At 41.6% G+C, this 23508-nt stretch overlaps 1 protein-coding gene across 1 annotated transcript; it reads right to left on the bottom strand.

The window, feature by feature from the left end:
- Nucleotides 1–3515: 3515 nt before the first annotated feature.
- LOC125818849 (LRR receptor-like serine/threonine-protein kinase FLS2) lies at nt 3516–5246 on the bottom strand. Its single transcript, XM_049498365.1, has one exon. The coding sequence runs from the start codon at nt 5244–5246 to the stop codon at nt 3516–3518; it is 1731 nt and encodes a 576-aa protein (XP_049354322.1).
- Between the last annotated feature and the right edge of the window lie 18262 nt (nt 5247–23508).

Genomic DNA, 23508 nt, shown 5'->3' with positions numbered 1-23508 from the left:
CAAATTATATGTTTTTGATATACATTAATGAATTTCTTGTTTCTCATAATGGTGTACACATTATTGTTTGAGATATCACTAGATAAGTCTCTATGAGACATTATTGTGGACCATAAAATGTTATATGTTTTTATAGCTTATGAACCTAGTATGATAAGTTGCTAATGCAGTAGTATATGGAAGGAAGTATGTAACTTAAAATTTATGTACAACCGCCATAACTCGCATTAGTAGTTTGTTATATTGCAGTATTTATGATGGACATTGTAGAAGAGATTTATTTGATGCGCAACTAATGTTTATTAAATATTAATGTTATATGGTCATTGGGCCAAGTGGGAGAATGTAAGAATTATTATTTATTTACTATTAATTATTTCTTACTTATGGCCCAAGTTTACTTGGAATCAAAGTAATACCATAAATAATATTTAATAAGGAATAGATCTCGTCCGTACATTGGTTACTTGATGGACGTACCAGATTAAGTCATAACCTCTATAAATTGGTCCTCCCTCCACCCATTAGGGTTACCACATATTCTCTACATTAATTCCAGCGCTGATGGTTGTGGTAACATAAAGTTAGGGCAAGGAGGTAGAAACCAATTTACGACTATCGCTTCCGCTTTTCTCTGTGATGATGTCTTCCTCATCAGGTATGTTCCCTAACATTCTCTATGTAAGATTATCATGTTCAAGATCCTGAAAGTATTTAATCTTACAAGATATACTTAGAAACTCCAAATTTCACACCATCGGAATGAAACAGTGTTACGGGAATGAAACATGTTAATTAATTATCGACCAAGGACGACAAAAATGCTCAGAATACCAATTCTTCTTTGGAACTCTCTGGTGTTAAGATAGGCTTGTTGGAATTCTTGTCCAGGTAAAGTCCAAAGAAGACAGTAACTAGTACAAGGAAATGAAAAGTGCTCAATTCACTAATTGTTTTATTACATTCAAAAAACAAAATAGTGCAGCTAAACACCATTATTTCTGGTTTCTTTCAAGCATTCAAAACATAATCACAAATAGATAGGTCCAAAACCACTCAAATGAAATTACAAACTTCAAGTAGTACTATACGACAACTTTATTGAAGAAACAAAAATAGTGCAGCTAAATACCTTTATTTCTGGTTTCTTTCCTGCATTCAAAACATAATCACATATAGATAGAGTTAATTAGGTCCAAAACCACTCAAAGACTTCAAGTAGTATTAAAAAAGAAACCAGGTAAACAAAAAGGTTCATATTGATTTGCAGCTCAGAAAAGAACACCATGACTTCTATGTTTCCAGAAATGCGTTCTTGATTTTGTTAAGCCTCTTCACTACTTCTTTCATGGTCACTCTTGATTCTGCCATTTCCATTGTGCAGTCTAAACCCAATTCTATCATCGACGCTACACAGATTTCACTTTTATAAGTGACTTGTTCTTCCTCACAAAAAAGATTGACATCCACAACGTCCATCATACTCCCTGAAAATGATAGTGTAATCCATTCCCTCAAGTCAAGATTTCCATTGCATATCTCTTCATCTGTTGGCTTTCTTTTGGTCAAAACCTCCATCAACATGATTCTGTAGCTATAAACATCACCACTAGTGGACACTATTCCCTCCGAGCCATATTCTTAGAAAAAAGAAGAAGAAAAGTTACTCAACTGAAGTACAACAATAATTCTGCATAAATAAAGACTTGCTCTTTTTCTTTTTAGACCTTAGAGAGGCTTAATTATGCTAAATCCAAGTCTCTGAGCTATGCTAAATCCAATACCTTGTGTAGAAGTTGTAACAATCACCACTTTCCCTTCAAGTTTGGGGGTCAATCACTAATTATCAATGGCTCACTGGACTAACGTTAATACATGAAAAATGCCTAAAATCCTTTTTTTGTGATAGCGAGTCAATGCGATGTTCCTCTGATTTTTAAAAGCACATTTCCTGTTCTGCATCTAAAGTCCAAAGAATACAGTAATTAGTACAAGGAAATGAAAAGTGCTCAGTTTATCAAAAAAAGTTTATTGAATACAAATAATGAACATAAAGCAAAATAGTGCATTCAAAACATAATTACAAATAGATAAACTAAAATAGGTTTAAAATACTCAAATGAAATTACAAACAGTATATGACTCCAAGTAATACTATACGAAGACTTTACTAAAGAAACAAAAAGCATCATATTAACTTGCAGCTCACAAAACAACACCATCCGAACAGATGCTGATCACTTCTATGTTTCCAGAAATGTGTTGTTTATTTTGTTAAGCCTCTTCACTACATCCTTCATAGTTATTCTTGATTCTGGTGTTTCCTTTGTGCAATCTAAAGCCAATTCTATCATGGAGGCTAGGCACATTTCACTTTTACAAGTGATTTGTACTTCCTCACAAAAAAAATTGGCATCCACAATGTCCATCATACTCCCAAAAAATGATTGTATTATCCATTTCCTCAGGTCAAGATTTTCATTGCATAGCTTTTCATCAAGATTGTATTATCCATTTCCTCAGGTCAACATGATGCCATAGCTATAAACATCACCACTAGCAGACACTATTCCCTTCGAGCCATATTCTTAGAAAAGGATTGAAGAAAAGTTACTCAATTGAAATACAACAATAATTCTGCATAAATGAAAACTTGTTTTTTTCTACTTGTAGAATTTGGAGAGGCTTAATTATGATATAAGAGAAAATCAAAGAGAGTAAATTTTTTTATACCTGGTGCTATGTATCCAAGAGTGCCCAATGTCTCGGTTTAAGCCATGAACTTGCTTATGGCTAAAATTTTAGAGATTCCAAAATCACCAACATGAGCCACCATATCTTCATCCAAAAGAACGTTGGCCAGCTTTAGGTCGCAATGAACTATTGGAGTGACATGACCATGATGTAGATATTCAACTGCCATAGCTACATCAAGCATTACAGTGACCCTTTGACGAAGGTTCAAGTGGCGATCTTCTTTGTACAGCCAATTTTCTAGACTTCCATTGGGCATAAATAGCAGAACAAAGGCTCTTATATAGTCACTAGAACATGTAGTAATCACTGGAACAAGATTTATGTGTCTAACATTTCTCATCACTTCACATTCGGTATCAAACCTCTTGCATACTTTCTCATTTTTCAAGAATTCAAGCTTATCAAGTTGGCAAAGGATAATGGAATTTGGCCAAAAAATAAATTGTTGGATAGGTCAAGATACTACAGGTTTTGGAGTTCCCCCAATCTGGTTGGTATCACACCTGAAAAGTGATTATTGTAAAGATATAGTTCTACAATGGCTTTAAGTCCCCCCAATATCTGATGGAAGCTCTCCCTCTATTGAATTTTGTGACACACTTAGATAGAGAAGACCACTCATCTTCCAAAGGCTCAACAGAAATTTTGATGAAAATTTATTAGAACCCAAATAAAGCTTTAGTAGCATGCTAAGATTTCCTAAGCATTTTGGAATTGATCCAGAGAGCTCATTACCATACAGATTTAATTGAACCAAATTAGATAAATGGCTCTGGAATATGTCCCTGCAATTTATTGTTATATAGATACAGCCCTTGAAGTTGTTTAAGCTTACCAACATCAGAAGGAATACTCCCTGTCAAGTTGTTTCCTTGGAGGCTTAGGGATGTAAGACCGGTCATGTTGCCTATACTTGTGGGGATCAGGCCATTGATGTGTGCATCTGCTATATGAAAGTCTTCAATAGTAGATGAAAGATTCCCAATAGAATTGGGCAGAACGGCAATCAATGGATTGTTACCCACTTGTAGATATTTCAACATCCTACAGTCCACCAAAGAATTGAAGAATCGCAACTCATGCTCTGTTGGTTCATTAGTATATAGGAGCAGTGCTCGCAACTCACGGAGATTCCCCAAATTGTTAGGAATAGTTCCGGCAAAGAAGTTCTGTGCTAGATCCAGTATCTCAAGCTTAGAAGCATTTGTTATGAACAATGAAATGTCTTCTTCCAGTTGATTGTCTCCCAAGATAAGATCCTTAATGTTTGGAAGATGAAGACCTGTAGTGGTTGGAATTCTACCTGAGAGGTTATTGAAACTGAGATCAATTATTTCCAAAGAAGATATTTTGAAAATATCCTCTAGAATTTGACCAATAAGATTATAATTCTTCCCAAAGCTTAATTGCCTCAAATTTGATAGCTTCCCTTGTTCTGAAGGAATTTGCCCCACTATATGATTGTTTTGACAATAAATATATCGCAGGGTGGAAATATTTCCCAATGAAGTAGGAATAGTCCCTTTTATTGGATTGTCGCCAATCAAGAACGTCTCGAGCTTGGATAAACAACCAATATTTCTCGGTATGTCTCCAGTTATATTGTTGAAAGATATGGAAAAAACTTTGAGCTCTGTGAGTTGGCATATGCTGGAAGGAATGCAACTAGAAATTTGGTTGTTAGATATACTTAAAAAGTACAGATTCGACACATTATTCCCTTCATCTAGCAAGAGAGGACCAAAAAGGCTATTGAATGACAGAGATACGCCAAGTAGCGACGAGATATTAAACAGTGTACTGGGAATGGAACATGTTAATTGATTATCCAACAAGGACAAGTCTGCAAGTTGGCTCAGATTACCGATCTCCTTTGGAATGTTGCCGCTGACTCTATTCCCAGACAAAATGAAGTTCATCATTTTTGTGGCATTTCCAAAAGAAGGAGGGATCATACCCGTGAGGCTATTGTTGGTGAGATCCAAGACTCTGAGTTTGGGTACATACCATGGCCCTTTCCACATTTTACCACTGAGTTCATTGAAAGCCAACGAAATTACTTGAACTCTCTGGTTTTGAAATAGATTTGTTGGTATACTTCCGTTGAGTTGATTGTTTTTAACATCAATCACTCGAAAACGAGGCATTTGGCCAAGTCCAAAAGGGATGCCACCGCAGAAGCTGTTGTTCTGGAGATTGAGAACACTGAGGAAGGACAAATTGGCCAAAGACGGGGAAATTGTGCCTTGAAGTTGCAAATTAGGAAGTGCCAAGGTCACAACCCTTTGGCTCTTTCGAGTGCAAGTGACACCAAACCAAGAGCAAAAAGAGGTATTTTTTGTCCACTTATTGGCCAAAAAATAAGTGGGACTTGTAACAAGATTTCGGAAAGCTAATAGAGCTTGTAGGTCAGTCTCATTTGAGGAAGCAAATGATAAAGAAAGTTGAATTAGAAAGAGAAGAATCAAGAAGACAATGTTCTTCTTCATGATATTACTATGCACTTGGAAACAGATTGATACCTTTGTTTTTCAAATGTATTATGAAGTAATCTCACAAGTGTATGAAGTCTTACCCTTAACCTTTTCCAAGCCTAAATGCTTTTGATTATCTCATTCAAGTTTCTATTTTTGTTTAAAAGGTAAGAATTCCATCCCCACTTGTATTTATTTATAAAGAGTATCAGTTTGTGTTTGACTAATTGATTTGAGAAGAAATTAAAGATTCCCACAAACTTTTATTGCAATATCATCTCACATTGGCCAACTTTATAAAGACAAAAACATATGGATCATATATATTGTATGGTCCAAAACCAAGTCAATGGAAGTCTCTACAGTCTAAGATAAGATTAGAAAATAGCATGTCGTTTGACCTTTTGTTACTGAGACAGTACAAAGTTTATGTGTGAAATTTTATTAATATTAATGTTGGAATATATACGTCCACTCAGCTACGATAGGACCAGGTCCTTAGCACAATTTACAAGGACAAAAGCAGATAAATACTAAATGTAAATATATACTGAAAGTACATATTGTACACACAACTTTACGTGGAAACCTCCTTGCTCAAGGGAGTAAAACCACGACCTGTCTCACAGGGATTTTCAAATTGCTTTCACTAATCTTCACAAGCAAGAGTAAAACACAGTTTACAACTTGAGATTAACCTGCTAATCTCCACACTAAGTAATATCACCTATTACTTAACTGAGCCTAAGAAGATACAACACTGTCCACTATACTAATCCTAACTGATTAATATAGAATTTTATGTAAGATACTAAGTTACTCACAACTAAGTTCTTACAATGATTCACACAAGCTTCAAACGTTTCAATCACAAACGAAACGATTCCTACAATATAAGCACAATTACAAGCACTCAAGGTAACAGCTGGTACAGAAAGCCATAATACACTCTATCAGGTCTCTGCTATTTTGAAGCTTGAATATCTCTCTTTGAATGAATGAATAATTTTGTTGTTTGTGAGTTGAATATATCAACCATGAAGAGCTATTGTCCAGCGTACAAACAACCTCGTTCGTTCTGATTGGTTCAGGACACTGGCATCTCACCAACCTTCTGACGCAGACAACTTTCCAGCTATACAACATATGACCCTGGACGAGCATACTCTGCAGAGGACCGGGTCCGTGCATTTGTAAGGAGATCATCAAAACATTTGGGAGCATTAACACTTATCAATTAATAATAAATAGTGGACATGAACTTACAATTTTAAATCATTGAATAAAAAGAACTATTCAATTTAAAATAAATCCAATTCGTAGTGGTTTACTATTACATTTTTGGGCTAATGTGTGGCTTCATTTTGATGAAAATCGAGGTAATTTGTTAGTGCATGTTACAATTGTTTGGTGAGCACACAATTGATGGCTCAACTTCATCAAACAACACTTACCTTTGCTAGATAGAGAAGAAGAGGTGTTTTAGGGCTTCTTTATGTTTTAAAGATAAATTGGGTAGGTCAATGTTATAGATTAAATCAGGTCATATTATTGGCGTTGGGCAAGTTATATCTGAATTGGATTTTGTCACGACCCGATTTATCAAGTCATGATGGCACCTACTATAACCCACCAGCAGGTAAGCCAACTCGTAACCCGGAACAACAAGTAATGGGTCTGAGGGTAGAAATTAAATAGGAGTAGGCAAATAACAATATAAACAGGCGGAAGCAAACCAAAAACATATATACAAATAAAGATCCCTCCCAGAACCTGGAAGTCACTAGTACAGAGCTACTACAAAATGAGTACAAGTCCTAGAACCGGACAACAGAGACTGGACTGTCTCGAAAGGAAAAAGACAAGTCTATATATACAGATGGAGACTGAAATAGTACAAAACGTCGTGTGCTCACCCCCGTCTCCGGATAAGTCTACTCCAAGCTAGATCAACGCTGGCTACTAGTGCTCGGACCTGCATCACAAAATAGATGCAGAGCGTAGCATGAGTACCAAAACAACAAGTACCCAGTAGGCATCATCGGTCGACTGAGCAAGATAAGCAAAAGTAAACTGAAATGCAAATAAAGGGTCACATCAAGTGCAAAGAGTAGTAAATGGGGGTATGTACACGAGCGTACAGGCAACAAAGACAAGCAATCTAACTAACTCCGCCGGGCTCCCATAAACCCGACGGGTACGCTCGTGCACAATAAAAGAAACCACCTGAACGGACCCCCATAAGCCCGGCATATGGACCGACAGTTGAAGTAAAATAATGGAGCTAGAAGGTCTATCACAATATTACCAAATTCCGGACTTTTAACTGAACCATTCCCAATCATATTCCAGGATTTCATTACGTCCCGGACTTTAATCAGAATCTCTCCAACCTCCAAAACCTCAACCTACAGATGAGAGTAATCAAGACTAAACTGAAGCTTTAGTGAGGAATTAGGAATACACCACGTGCAAGCTGGACCACGGACTCGAACCGGGTACTATAGCTAATGAGTCAACCTATATGGGCTGGACCACGGACTCGAACCGGGTGCTGTAGCCAAAGGTCGGGCACGGGTGGGCTGGACCGCGGACTCGAACCGAGTACTGTAGCCAAAACCAGATCACAGGTAAGCTGGACCACGGACTCTAACCGGGTACTGTAGCTAATAGAAAAGCAGGGCATTATGGATACAAGGTCATAAGCTGAGTTACCGACTATCAGACTCAAGTCTGCTATATCAGTCTACAAGGAGCTGACCGTCCGAAACGACGTCGGAAAAAGTTCTATTGCCCAACGACATCCGAAATCTCGCAAGTCTAAGGCAACACTAGTCTAAGCCTAGACTAAGGCCAAACATACTTCAATTCAATATTATCATATACACCACAAGATATGGATATTCAATAATATCAAGAGACATGCTGTCATAATCAAACACTTTCCCGAAATAAGGTCTAAGGCAGGAATTATAGAAATTTAGCGTGCTCGACACCCGAACCCCTCCATACTCAAGCAAATCAATAAACAACTGCCTAAACATGCTCAATCTCACGAGAGAAAGCCATAGCCTACCTGAAAGCCGATCACGCGTGCTCCGACTCACGGTACCGGATCTTTTCCTCTCCGAACGGTCTCCAAATGTTTCCCCACTAACAAAAGGTTAATCACCTCGTCATTACGAATAAATTGACACTAAAATTATATTTTTCGAAGACGGACCCAAAATCGGGTCTAAAACGGGATTGTGGGGCCCACAATTAGAATCTCAAAATCGACTCCGTGGAAACGTCCCAAATACCTTACTAAACTAATACCCCAAAATTATAGCACAAACAGATGCTTAAAACACCGCAAATCAGCCACAACAATTAAAAGTAGCAGGCCCTAGTTCACCAATTTCCGGAAAAACGAGGCCCTTTCAACCCAAACAGATTATACCACGACGATCCTTGCGAAAAACTCTACAAGTTAGCCCCAAGAATGACTCAAAACGGACTTACAATGATCAAGATATCACATTTCAAAATTCAACAACAAAACCATCCGGAAATCACCCTGGCAGTGGCTAAAAATCGATTTCTTACCTCAAATGAAACCTCCCCTCGCGTTTCTGAGACCACCGCTAGATTCCCCTCGAAATTCTCTTGAAGTTTGCCTTTTGAATCACTTAATTTGGACTAAAAAAGAAGGAGCAATCTCAAGTTGAAGTTGAAGGAAAAAAAATAGACGAATTTCGTCTTAAATTCTGGAAATTTCCAGATTTCACTCCTCTGCCACGTGTCGTCACGTGGCTCTGCCACGTCACCGCCGCGTCAAAATTCTACAACCCTTCAAACTTAAGTTTTGATGTTTCGGACTCGTTCGGAGTCGGAAAAATACAAACCTTATATGGAATCTGATTGGAAATGATATTTCGGACTCAACGGTGAAGGCGGAATTTCCATTTGGAGCTCGCTTCGACGAAAAGTGGGTCCCACATCCAGTATCGTTTTGAACCAGATTCCACAACTGCTATTTAAAATCTCGGGAAGTGAACAAAGGGTCGTTCTAGAACAAAATCGATCTTCCGAAGCTAACCTAGCCGTCAAAATTTTCATCTGAGCACGACTTCCAAGAAGGTTGACGAAAGTCAACTTTTCAAGTTATAAAAATCTCCAAAACAGGAAAACGGGCCTAAAACCCAAACGAACGACCAGGCGACCGAACAGTCAGTGCCAGCAAGTCATAAATGACTTGGGGTCGCTACAGGAATGCTCTAAACGATGAAATGAATTCTTTAATTTAAAAAAAAAATGACCTGGAGGGTCATTACAATATCCACTACTAAAAGAACTTTCGTCCGCGAAAGTAAGAGTCAAGAAGTACCTGAATGCTCAAATAAGTCGGGGAACTGTGCCCGCATCTCATGCTCGATCTCCCAGGTAGCCTCCTCAACTGGACGATGTTTCCAACGGACCTTAACAACAGGAATGGCTCTCGAGCGCAATCTCCCCACATCTCTGGCTAGAATGGCAACTGGCTCCTCTACAAATGTCAAACGATCATCCAACTCGACTGCATCATACTGGAGCACATGGGACTCATCAGGAACATACCGCCGCAACATCGAGACATGAAAAACCGGGTGGATGGCTGAAAATGCTGGAGGTAGGGCCAACTCATAAGCAACCTCTCCAACTGTCCGGAGTATCTCAAATGGCCCAATGTACCTGGGGCTAAGCTTGCCCCGCCTCCCAAACCTCATCACGCCCTTCATGGGCGACACACGGAGGAATACCCGATCACTAACAGAGAATCTCAAAGGCCGGCGCCTCCGATCCGCATAACTCTGGTGCCTACTCTGAGCCGTCCTGAGCCTATCCTGAATCACCCTCACCTAATCCAGGGCCTCCTGAAGCAAATCTGTACCACGCGGCCTAGGCTCTGTAGACTCAAACCAACCAACTGGAGAGCGACAACGCCTACCATATAATGCCTCGAATGGGGCCATCTGAATACTAGAGTGGTAGCTGTTGTTATACGCAAACTCTGCCAAAGGCAAGAACTGGTCCCACTGACCTCCAAAATCCATAACACAAGCCCGTAACATGTCCTCAAGAACCTGAATCGTGCGCTCCGACTGACCATCAGTCTGCGGGTGGAAAGCTGTGCTAAGGTCAACACGGGTACCCAACTCATCCTGGAAGGTCCTCCAGAAGCTAGATGTGAACTGTGGGCCCCGATTTGAGATGATGGAAACAGGCACACCATGAAGACGAACCACCTCTCGAATGTAGATACGGGCTAACCTCTCAGCACTGTAGGAAGTATGGACAGGAATGAAGTGTGCTGACTTAGTCAACCGATCCACGATGACCCAAATGCTGTCAACACCTCTAGAAGTCTGAGGTAACCCCACAACGAAGTCCATAGTGATACGCTCCCACTTCCACTCCGAAATGGGTAATCTCTGGAACTCGCCACCAGGCCTCAAATGCTCGGCCTTTACCTGCTGGCAGCACAAGCAACGGGAAACAAAGTCAGCAATATCTCTCCTCATGCCACTCCACCAGTAATGCTGCCTCAGACCACGATACATCTTCGCTGTGCCCGGATGGATAGAGTATCTAGACTCATGGCCCTCAGAAAGTATCAACTGTATCAAATCCCCAACTCTCGGAACACAGATGCGGCCGGCGAATCTCAACACTCCATCAGGATCTAAGGTAGCCTGACCACCATCACCCGCTAACACTCGATCTCTAAGGGCCACCAAGGCCTCATCCTCAAACTGACAACCACGGATCCTGTCAAGCAAGGAAGACTGAACTCCCATATGGGCCAAGACACGTCTAGAATCTGAGATATCCAACCGAATCATGCTATTGGCTAAGAACTGAATGTCCATAGCCAAGGGTCGCTCCTCAACAGATAAGAAGGATAGACTACCCATACTCACTGCCTTTCGGCTCAAGGCGTCCGCTACCACATTCGCCTTGCCCGGATGATAGAGAATAGATAGGTCATAGTCCTTCAGGAGCTCAATCCAACGACGCTACCTCGAATTAAGGTCCCTCTGGCTCATGATGTACTGAAGACTCCTGTGATCGGTATAGATCTCACATCGAACTCCATACAAGTAGTGCCTACAAATCTTAAGTGCGAAAACTACCGCCGCCAACTCTAAGTCATGGGTGGGGTAGTTGCGCTCATGAATCTTAAGCTACCTCGACGCATAAGCAATAACCCGGCCCTGCTGCATCAATACACAACCCAAACCAACGCCGAATGCGTCACAATACACCGTGAAGCCCTCGCCCTCAACTGGAAGAGTCAATATAGGAGCGGTGGTCAATAACTCCTTGAGCCTCAAAAAGCTCGCCTCACACTCCTCTGACCAAACAAAGGGAACATCCTGGCGAGTCAACCGAGTCAAAGGCGCTGCTATAGTAGAAAATCCCTCAACAAAACGCCTATAGTAGCCTGCCAATCCGACGAAGCTATGAATCTCAGTCACAGAGGTGGGCCTGTGCCAATCACGAATAGCCTCAATCTTCGCCGGATCAACCCTAATACCCTCCTTGGACACCACGTGCCCCAAGAAGGCTACAGACTCAAGCCAAAACTCGCACTTTGAGAACTTGGCATAAAGCCGCTGATCTCTCAAAGTCTGGAGCACTATCCTCAAATGTTGCTCATGCTCACTCCGGCTCAGCGAGTATACCAGTATGTCATCAATGAAGACAATGACAAATAAATCAAGGTATGGCCTGAACACACGTGTCATCAAGTCCATGAAGGCGGCAGGGGCATTAGTCAACCCAAACGACATCACCAAGAACTCATAATGGCCATAACGAGTCCTAAATGCGGTCTTAGGGACGTCCGCTGCCCTAATCCTCAACTGGTGGTAGCCGGATCTTAAATCAATCTTAGAAAATACCACGGCACCCTGAAGCTGATCAAACAAATCATCAATACGAGGCATGGGGTAACGGTTCTTCACCGTCACCTTGTTCAGCTGCCTGTAGTCAATACACAATCGCATAGTACCGTCCTTCTTCTTCACGAAGAGGACTGGGGCACCCCAAGGCGATACACTAGGCCGAATGAATCCCTTACCCAAGAGATCCTGAAGCTGAACACTGAGCTCCTTGAGCTCTGCAGGAGCCATCCGATATGGCGGAATAGAAATAGGGCGAGTACCTGGCTCAAGCTCAATCGGAAAATCAACATCACGCTCTGGGGGTAGGCCAGGTAGATCAGTAGGAAACACATCTATGAAGTCACGAACAACAGGAACTGACTCAACCGGAGGAACCTCCCTACTCACATCACGTACATAGGCCAAATATGATAAGCATCTGCTAGCCACTAGCCTCCTAGCACGAATAAAAGAGATAACCCCAACTGGTGTGCTACCACGAGATCCCTGCCACACCACCGGAGGAATACCGGGAATGGCTAAGGTAACAGTCTTAGAAAAGTAATCTAAAACAGCGCGATAAGGGGATAACCAATCCATGCCCAGAATCACATCAAAATCAACCATGTCAAGCAATATAAGGTCAGCCCGGGTGTCACGCCCCTGGATAGTAACTAAGCAAGATCGAAATACCTGATCCACTACTAAAGACTCACCCACGGGGGTCGACACACGCAACGGCGCTACCAGAGGCTCAGACATCAATCTCAATCGAGAGGCATAGTAGACAGAAACATACGAAAAAGTAGAGCCTGGATCAAATAAAGCCAAGGCGGGCTGCTGGCATAATAACACTGTACCTGTGATCACATCGTCCGAGGACTCCACATCTGCTCTAGCTGGAGCTGCATAAAAGTGGGCCTGGACTCCCCTACCCTGTGCATCGGCTCTGCCCCCTAATCTGCCTCCTCGGGGACCACCCCGTATACCCTGGTGACCACCCCTACGGTCCTGTCCCTGGCCTCTGCCTCTAGCTGGAGGTGCTGGCGCATGCCTAACTGCCTGTGGAGCGGGTAAGGCTAACCTGCGATGGGGACACTCGCGGGCCCAATGATCTAAATCCCCACACTCATAACACCCCTGGGACTGTCGACTGAGAGCTGGAGGTCGGTTACCCCGGCCAGAAGAACCCATCTGTGAACTATCTCGGCCCCGACTAGGACCGGCACTAAAACCAATATGGCGGTGCTGATCACCCTCTGATGCCTGGAGAGCAGCCTGGAAGGGGCTACTAGACTGACCCGACTGAAACCTCTGCTGGGATCTATCATAAGACTCTCGGGGTCTGAAACGGCGCCTATCATAGCTATCCTCCTGTCTAGCTCTCTTGCCGTTGCCCCTTGGGCCTCGCGACGGAGCTGCTCGATAGTGCGGGCATGGTCCACTACATCCAGAAATGAGCGGCCCGCTGAGACAAAAGACTGAGTCTCAATCCGCAAATGTAGTCTCAAACCCCGAACAAAACAACGAACCCTCTCCTCCTCAGTAGGTAATATCATGGCGGCATGCCTGGAGAGCTCGTGGAACCGGGCCTCATACTCTGATACTGTCATGGAGCCCTGCTCTAACCGAGCAAACTGATCTCTGAGCTGATCTCTGATGCTCCTGGGAATAAATCGGGCCAAGAAGGCCTCTGAAAACTCAGTCCATGTGACCGGTGGAGACCCAGCTGGCCTGGTCTCTAAGTATGTATGCCACCACTGCCTGGCGGGACCGTCTAACTGGTAAGCGGTGAAGTCTGCCCCTCTCGACTCCACTAAACCCAAAGTCTGTAGCCGCTCGCGGCAAGTAACTAGAAACTCGTGGTTATCCTCCCCCACTGCCCCAGAAAACCTCGGCGGTGATAGTCTAAGGAACACCCCGAGCATCTTCTGCTCCCGTAGTGGCATGACGCCCTCCAAATCGTCAGGCTGAACAACCGGTGCCGCTAGCTTCTGAACTAAGTCGAGTCCAATCAACCGAACCATCCAATGGGGGATCTACATTTTCTCCCATACAAAGCCTCATAAGGTGCCAGCCCGATTCTGGAATGATAATTATTATTGTATGCGAACTCTATAAGAGGTAAGTGGGCATCCCAACTCCCCTTGAAGTCTAGAGCGCACGCCTGTAACATATCTTCGAGTGTCAAAATTGTACGCTCAGCCTGGCCATCTGTCTGAGGGTGAAAGGCAGTACTAAGATTAACATGTGTCCCCAGTCCTTTCTGGAAGGACTTCCAGAAGTTGGCGGTAAATTGTGCGCCTCTATCAAAGATAATAGATACTGGGACATCGTGTAGCCTAACAATCTCTCTAATATAAAGCCCTGCATAGTCTTTGGCCGAAAAAGTAGCCCTGACTGGTAAAAAGTGGGCTGATTTTGTTAGTCTATCAACAATTACCCAAATAGAGTCAAACTTGTGACGCGATTGAGGTAACCCTGTAATAAAATCCATATTAATTGCTTCCCACTTCCACAAAGGAATGGCTATCTCCTGAACTAGCCCAGCGGGATTTTGGTGCTCAACTTTCACCTGTTGGCAGTTAGGACACTATGCCACAAATTCAGCAACGTCCTTCTTCATCCTGTGCCACCAATAGATTTCCTTAATATCATGGTACATCTTCGTTGAACCAGGGTAAATAGAATAACGGGAATGATGTGCCTCTTCCATAATTCGATGTCAAAACCCTGCAACATTTGGAACACACAATCGACCGCTATATCTGAGGATTTCTATCTTCTGCTATATCAAATGCTAAAGACTGTGGATCCTTAGCCTTGGCTCTAAGCTTCTCTAAGCTAGGATCCTCTCGTTGCCGTGATTTTACTTCTACAACTAGAGATGATACGATTGTATCCTGAATTGTGACCCCACTATCGTCTGCCTCTAACAATCTGACTCCTAAACTAGCTAATTGATAAAGCTCTCGCGCAAGCTCCCATTTGTCAACACCTAAGTGGGATAAACTACCCATAGATTTTTTACTGAGGGCATCGGCTACCACATTCGCCTTTCCTGGATGATATAAAATATCCACGTCATAGTCTTTCAGTAACTCAAGCCATCGACACTGTCGCAAATTTAATTCCTTCTGTCTAAATATATATTGAAGGCTCTTATGATCTGTGAAGATGTCAACATGAATGCCATACAAATAGTGTCTCCATATCTTTAAAGAATGCACAATTGCAGCCAACTCTAAATCGTGGGTAGGATAGTTCTTCTCATGCTTCCTCAACTGCCTTGAAGCATATGCGATAACCTTACCATGTTGCATTAGAACACATCCCAACCCAACACCAGAAGCATCACAATACACCACATAGCCTTCTGAACCGTCTGGTAATGCAAGAACTGGTGCTGATGTCAACCTGTCCTTAAGCTCCTAGAAACTGTGCTCGCAAGCCTCAGTCCACTGGAACTTAGCTGCTTTTTGAGTCAGCTTCATTAATGGCCTGAAATTGAAGAAAATCCCTCTACAAACCTTCTGTAGTACCTAGCTAACCCTAAGAAACTACGAACCTCAGTCGGAGTCATGTGTATGGGCCAAGTCTTTACGGCCTCAATCTTTTGTGTATCAACCGCAATGCCTGCATCTGATACAATATGGCCTACCAGAACTCACACATAGAAAACTTTGTATAAAGTTCTCAGTCTCGAAGAACCTGAAGGACTGCTCGCAGATGATTTGCATGCTCATCTTTTGAACGTGAATACACTAAAATATCATCAATAAAAACAATCACAAACAAGTTTAGATACAACCTGAATATACTATTCATCAGGTCCATGAACACTGCTGGGGCATTAGTTAATCCAAAATACATTACCAAAAACTCAAAGTGTCCATATCTAGTTCTAAAATCTGTCTTTGGAACGCCTTTCTCCTGAACTCGTATCTGGTGGTACCCTGATCTTAAATCAATCTTTGAGAAACACTTAGCACGTTGTTACTGATCAAACAAGTCATTTATCCTCGAAAGGGGATACTTATTCTTTATAGTTGCCTTATTCAGTTGTCGGTAATCGATACACATTCTTAGTGATCCATTTTCTTCCTTACGAACAACACTGGTGCACCCCATGGTGAAGCACTAGGCCTAATAATGCCTTTATCCAGCAAGTCTTTCAGCTGATCATTCAACTCCTTTAGCTCAGCAGGAGCCATTCTATAAGGAGGGATAGATATGGGTTGTGTACTTGGTAGCATATCAATAGCAAAATCAATTTCCCATTCTGGAGGGATACTAGGGAGTTCGTATGGAAATACATCTAGAAACTCATTAACTACCAAAATAGACTGAAGAGTCGGTGGTTCTTCATCTATATCATGAACATGAACAAGATGATAAATACAACCCTTGGTAATCATCCTCCTTGCCTTAAGATAGGAAATAAACCTACCTTTCGGCGTTGCTATATCGCCTTTCCATTCCCGAACTGCCTCTCTTGGAAAGTGGAATCTAATAATCTTTGTCCGGCACTCAACATTAGCATAACAAGATGCTAACCAGTCCATACCCATAATGACGTCAAAATCAACCATCTTTAATTCTACCAGGTCACAGAGGTCTAACGGTCAATAATTTCTACCGTGCAACCTCGATAGACTCTCCTGGCAATAGTAGACTCACCAACTGGTGTAGATACAATAAAGGGTTGATTTAATGACTCTGCTACTATACATAACCTACCCGCAATAAATGGAGTAACATAAGACAAAGTAGATCCAGGATCTATCAAAGCATAAACACAATTGGAGCAAATAATCAATGTACCTATCACAACATCTGGTGATGACTCTGAGTCTTGTCGGCCGGTTAATGAATATGTACGGTTCTTTCCACTACCAGAACTAGATGCTCCCTCTCTGCCTCCGCTTTTACCCCTACATGCTGAAGTATGGGGTTGTCACACCCCAAATCCGGATGTGATGGCACGTGTCCATTTCCCACCGAACACGTCAACCTAACCCAACCACAACAATAGAGAAGTAGAAATACAAGAATAAAAGATAATAAATAAGCGGAAGACTTTAATTAAGACTCAACACTACCCAGAATTTGATTGTCACATGTACAAACCTCTAAATACAGAATTCGAATAAAAATATACAAGTCTCAGAGTATAGTTCTCGAATAGAACAAAACTGAAAGTAAAGATAACTCAAGGGCACGTCTGGAATGAATCGCTACCTCTCGAGTATGTCCCGAAGCTCAATCTGCTAAAGAAAATACTAAGCCGAATCTGAGAGAGTTGTCAACTTACACAATTGTGTAGAAGCAAGGGTGAGTACCGAAAACCACAGGTACTCGCAAGTAACTCTAAACTAAGCAAAACTAGCAGCTACAAACAACTCATTTCAATCCCAACTGAACCACCAAAACTTCAATCTAGCAGCAAACCAACCAACCTATACTAAACAGATCATATTCAACAGCCAGAACCAACAGTATATCCTCATCAACCTCAGATCAACAAATAAGAGCAAGTAGATCAAATTCCACATAAGAAGGGTAAACCGATACAATCCACACAGCACAGACAAAGATAAGGCAAATGCGATGCAAAATGCAATAATGATGTCATGTAGTCGTGATGCTTGTCTGTCCTACGATACACATCTGTTGACGTAATCAGTCCACGCTGAATACTCAAATCAGAACCCATGGGGGCCACACATGGACTATGTATCAACGCCGGAACCAAATCCCATCGGCATCCAAATCGCTAGCCGGAGCTAGTCCATCTCATATATCTCTAGCCGGAGCTAGTCTCACCTGTGTCTCATATCCATCCATCCTCATATCAGTGTCTCAGAACTCATGCAACAGATAGTTCACACATGGGATGAATAATGAATATGCACATGTCATCAATCACAATCATATCACGATCCATCATAGTATTACACATCATTTGTCTCAATCACAACCATATCACGACCACATCATAGTATTACACATCAGCTGTCTCAATCACAACCATATCACGACCACATCATAGTATTACACATCACCTGTCTCAATCACAACCATATCACGACCACATCATAGCATTACACATCACCTGTCTCAATCACAATGTCTGTATCAATCATAGCCTACTCATGCTCTTCTATCCCCTTAATATCAGTTATCACATGACTTATTCAACAAATTCAAGTCACATATAACACATTTAGCTCGTTTTATTCCTCATCTTTCATCTACAACAATTTCAATCAACAAATAAAACTCATCCTCAATCCCCATTACTCCCCAACACAATTAGGAAGGTAGTCATGCGTAGTCTAAGAGTTTTACAAAGTTTGGAAGCCACTTGCCTTAAAACGAACTCCAAAAGTTACTTGACTTCAGCCTTTCCTTTCCGAGTATAATCCGGATCACGATAATATATTCAAACAATTATTCACAATCACAATTCGAGTCCAATGACACCAAAATCAAGAAATTTAGGGGAAAAGGGCAAAACGGTCCAAAAGTCTCATACCGGAAAACGATACCCAAATCTGGAATTTTTTTATGTAAAATGATCCTTCAAGTATTTGGAAGCTAATGGTGAAAACCAATTTGAAAATGGAGTTGAAATCAATTCACAAACTCAATTTAAAGGAAAATCCACCTACTTTAAAAAGCCTAAAATATTCGGATCCGAAACCCCGACTCGAAAATGAAATATCTCTTGAAAAACATCTTACCCATGCTTAGATAAGTTCAAATATGAAATTTCATCAAAAACGGAATTAGGATCGACCTTGAAATTCTCAATTTATCAAACTTTAACTTTATCGGGAAAGTCCAAATTGTACGCGGTTAATATGATGAAAATAATCGATGAATCAATAATTTTATGTTAAAATCAGTTTACCCATAACATAAGGATCGTAAATATACCTTTTTCATCAAAAAGAGAGTCCAAATCGGTAAAACCCCAATTTTTCCCAAGAGGTATACGAATAGGGAAAAAAACCAGATAAAGAAATTATGAGAAAATGTCGAATTGAAGATTGAATACTAACCCTCATATTAATTCAAGAAGAAACCCGTAAGAATCACTCCATTCCGATCTCTAGAACTCCCGATATGCTCAAAATACCAAATGAACACACTCGGAGATTTTTATAACAATACATGAGTGTTATGCACCAGAAAAACAGCAGTTAATCTTTCACTAAAAAGGACGTAATTTCCTCATACGATAGTGAAATGACCCGATTCTTTTTTGTAAATGTCTTAAATAATGATACGGACCTGCTCGTTCAATCGGAGCTCAATTTCATGCTCGTTTGCCCAGTCAAATATCATTTCTACTCGGTAAACAATTATTTCTTATTTGCGATAAAAGTCCAATCTCGGGTTAGCGAAAATGTACCAAAATTTGCAGATAAGTCCTATAATTCATGCTCAAAATTTCAGAACCTTTGGAATAATTTTTCGACCTTTAAAACTAATAATGAATCCTTTAGTTGCCACAATTTGCTGAAATAGTGTCAAAGCATCCAAGAAGCTTAAAAGCTCACCCAAAACTCATTTGGCACTTCCCGAACACAAACCAAATATACTACTAGCTTGAAAATGACATTTCGGACTCAATGAAATCGTCGGAATTTGAATTCGAGGTCTCCTTGACCCGGTATCCGATAAGGCGTCAAGAAACTAACTTTAGGCTCAAAAACTCGAAACGCACTCGGGGCCTCTAAAAATTCAACCAAGACTCATTCTAGACTTAGAATCACCCCATGAATCCAACGGTTCCCACAGAATTCCATTTTGAGCACCGGAACCTCGTTTGTTGACCAAAGTCAACTCTTGATCAAAATTTCACAATTTTAGCAACTTAGGACCTCAAATCTTCGTTTTAACTCCAAATTCGACTTCGTAAATTTTCATAGACCCGTTTCGACATCCTAAAACTGCTGGAATCGACGAAAATCCGATTCGAGTCTCGAAACTCCAAATGACTCGAAATAGCACTTTTAACCAAACTTTAACTCTTAAAAACTCAACTTTCCAAAAACTCAACTTTTCATCAATTTTCTTTCAAACCAACTTCGAAAATACAACAATTAGGACTCGGGGCAACTATCGGGAGGGGTAAAACGGTCATTTTATGAAAATTTCCAAAAATGACCTTTAGGGTCATTACAGGGGTCCACGCCCTGTAGACTGTGCTGATGAGAAGGAACCTACTGCTGACCTGGTCGACTGACCTGTACCACCCTGACCTATGGTAGGGCAGTTTCTCCACCCATGCCCATCCTGTCCACAAGAATAACAACTTGTGGAACCCTGTCTACACCTTCCGAAATGCATCCTACCGCAAGTAATGCAACGCGGCGGGGATGTCCTAGCCTGGCCTAAACCCCTCTGCTGCTGCAAGCCTGATGCTCGTAAACCCTCACCTGAGCCTGACTGTTCCTGATGATCAAATTTACTACCCTGGAACTACTGTGGTGGAGGTCTAGGTGGCCTAATAAAATATCGGGGTTTGGGACCACCCTAAAAAATCTCCCTGCGAACCAGCGGGCCTAGCCCTCTTCGGTCTCTTTCTCTCGACCCTATCACTCGTATACTGTAGATGTCAGCGATCCTCTATGCCCTGTGCGAAAGCCTGAATTTGCGAGATATCCATATTATCATTTAGCGCAGCGGTAGAACAAGCCTCGATATAGTCTGAGTTAAGCCCTCCCACAATCTACGTACCCTGTCATGCATCGTATCAACAAATGCTGGTGCATATCAAGCCAATGAATCAAATCTCAGCCTGTACTCTCGGACACTCATGCCACCTTGTCGAAGGTACAGAAACTGGTCCACTCGGCCATCCCTAATCTCTCGAGGCAAAGAGGGATCTATGAAAGCTTCTGTAAAGCTATCCCAAGTGGGTAGAGATGTATCTTCTCCCCTAGATCTCTCCCAACTTTCATACCACAATACTGCAACATCACGGAATCGAAATGCTGCTAACTCAACTGATTCAGTCGCTGAGGCATGCATGACTCTGAAGATCCTATGAAGCTGATCAATAAAGTGTTGAAGGTCTTCTCTGCGATCTGTCCCTGTAAACTGTGGAGGATTAAAGGCAAGAAATTCACGAACTCTCGACCTTTCGGGCCCTCCAGAAGGTCCAGCAATATCTGGCGCAACTGGTTGGCACTGTGCAACTACTAACTGTGCTAACATATATACTGCACTTTTGAAATCTGATCAGATGGAATAAGAGGAACTAGAGGTGGTACTGTTGGTGGAGCCGGAAGTCCTGTAGCCCTCGGAGGCTCCTGAAGCTGTGGAGAAGTTATAGGGGGCTGAGAAGATGTCTCCCCCTGGGTCTCACAATGGGCCACCTCCACCTGTGGTACTTTGTCGGTACCCTCGCTTGCAGTTGTATCTAGCCCCTGGCTAGTTGTGGTCTGTCTAGTGTCAGTCATCTCTATCTACATACAAGTATCAATTATAAGCCAGAAACATCAACCCTTAAGACACCGCTCTGTAGCACGATGTGAGCAAAAGAAGGATAGTCATTCTAACATGCCCGGCAGCTTCTTATTTATCGAATGTGGTGCACAACACATTTATAAACAAGACTCTACTAGACATGGCTTGCAGACTCCCTAGGATACGACGTTGCTTTGATACCAAGTTTTTTTCACGCCCCAAACTCGAGGGGCGCAATTGGCTCCTAATGCGAAAACTCATGCCCGAGCCGACCCTGCTGAACCATTTGCTACTAGCGCATGGCAGCCACATGCAATCAAGAAATCAAACAAGTATATCTCGGCTTAAAACTAAGTCATCAGCCGGCAAGGCCCCTATCAACTGATCTATAAAAGAAACAACTACTCCGAGGAGATCATATAAATAAATAGTCAACTAGCATAGAAGTCCTGATTGGGCCGTCGAGGCCACCATGATATCTATACCAAAACTAAAAGCAGGTATATATCAATACAATACATCAAACAGCTCACAAGCTTCCGTAAACCAACAACATAGGCCAGCATGGCCATAACGTAGCTATAAACCCCACACACTAGTCTGCAAGCCTCTAAGAGTAGTAAAGATTGGTGGGACAGGGCCTCAGCCTACCCATAAAGATATATAGCCCTGTAGGCAACTCATAGCCCTGTTAGGCATCCATATAGCCCAGTAGGTAGAACATAGCCCTTCTAGGCATAGATCACATTCCTGCAGCTAACCACAATAGCCCCAACGGCAACAATAACAATCCAACCGCTAAAAGCAAGCAATTTAGTTATAAGCAACCTATACAAATAGCCTCTAAGTCATGTCCAACATAGGGACGCTACTAACTGAATAAGAATCCCGATAAGGGAGGATTATATCAACTCGAGCAGCCAACAATCAACAATCACGGCTACAATTTTTTATATCAAGGATAACAACCAAATACATTGTTTCTAAGCTTTAAGGAAACATGTCGTAAGTAGGGAATAGCCTTAACATACCTTTTTCGCTAAATTCACGTGGCCTAATGACTTTTACTCAATACTCCCTCGATACTACAACAAGGTAGGACCATAATCAACACACAAAAATAAAAGATACCATGACAATACGATAAAATATATGTATTTCCATCGCAAATTGTTATTTGCTGCTTATAAAAGCTAGAGTCGATGAAAGAAGGGTCTTACCTCGATCTTAAGGTCGTAATACGCTTCAAAACCTTCAAATATATCCAAACCCTTATTGTCCCAACACTAAAGTGTGATATGCTACGCAATCGATAAAACAAATTATACCACGATGATGAGCCCAACGCGTAGAACAACTTTCGTCAAGGACTTAAGTCGAGAAAATCTATATTTCACTTGATCCTAGAAATGGGTTTCTCTAATTTCTATATTTTTTTAGCTTAAAATGGTTTAAAAAGTCGAAGGAGAAGATATATGTAACATTCCACCGACTTAGGGGCCCACCTCACGTGTCTGCTTGTGCAGTCCCACGAAAATGCAAATATCTCTCTATTCTGAAGTCGTATGAATAAACGGTTTGATGCATTGGAAACTAGACTCGTAGACCTTCGATTTCATAGCTCGCGGCGACCATAACTTTTAATAGATTGGGATTAAACGTCCGATACATTTGACTCAAATTTTAGACAAATCTTTAAAAAGGAATTTACGGTAACTTTTGCCAACTTTTATTTTGTCACTTACCTAACTTCAAAACTTGAGATACCACACTTGAACACTTAATATATCACATAACACATCATTTATAATTTATTACTCACCCTCCTTGTCTTTCTAGAAAGATACGAGTTAATTTACACATTTTTAAAAGTCGGGTGTTACACA

The sequence above is a fragment of the Solanum verrucosum genome, unplaced genomic scaffold, assembly GCF_900185275.1.
Source record: "Solanum verrucosum unplaced genomic scaffold, falcon-dt-bn FXZP01000252.1, whole genome shotgun sequence".
NCBI classification, from domain to species: Eukaryota; Viridiplantae; Streptophyta; class Magnoliopsida; order Solanales; family Solanaceae; genus Solanum; species Solanum verrucosum.
The sequence above is the reverse complement of the archived record's forward strand: the minus strand, read 5'-3'. Positions and strand labels throughout refer to the sequence as shown.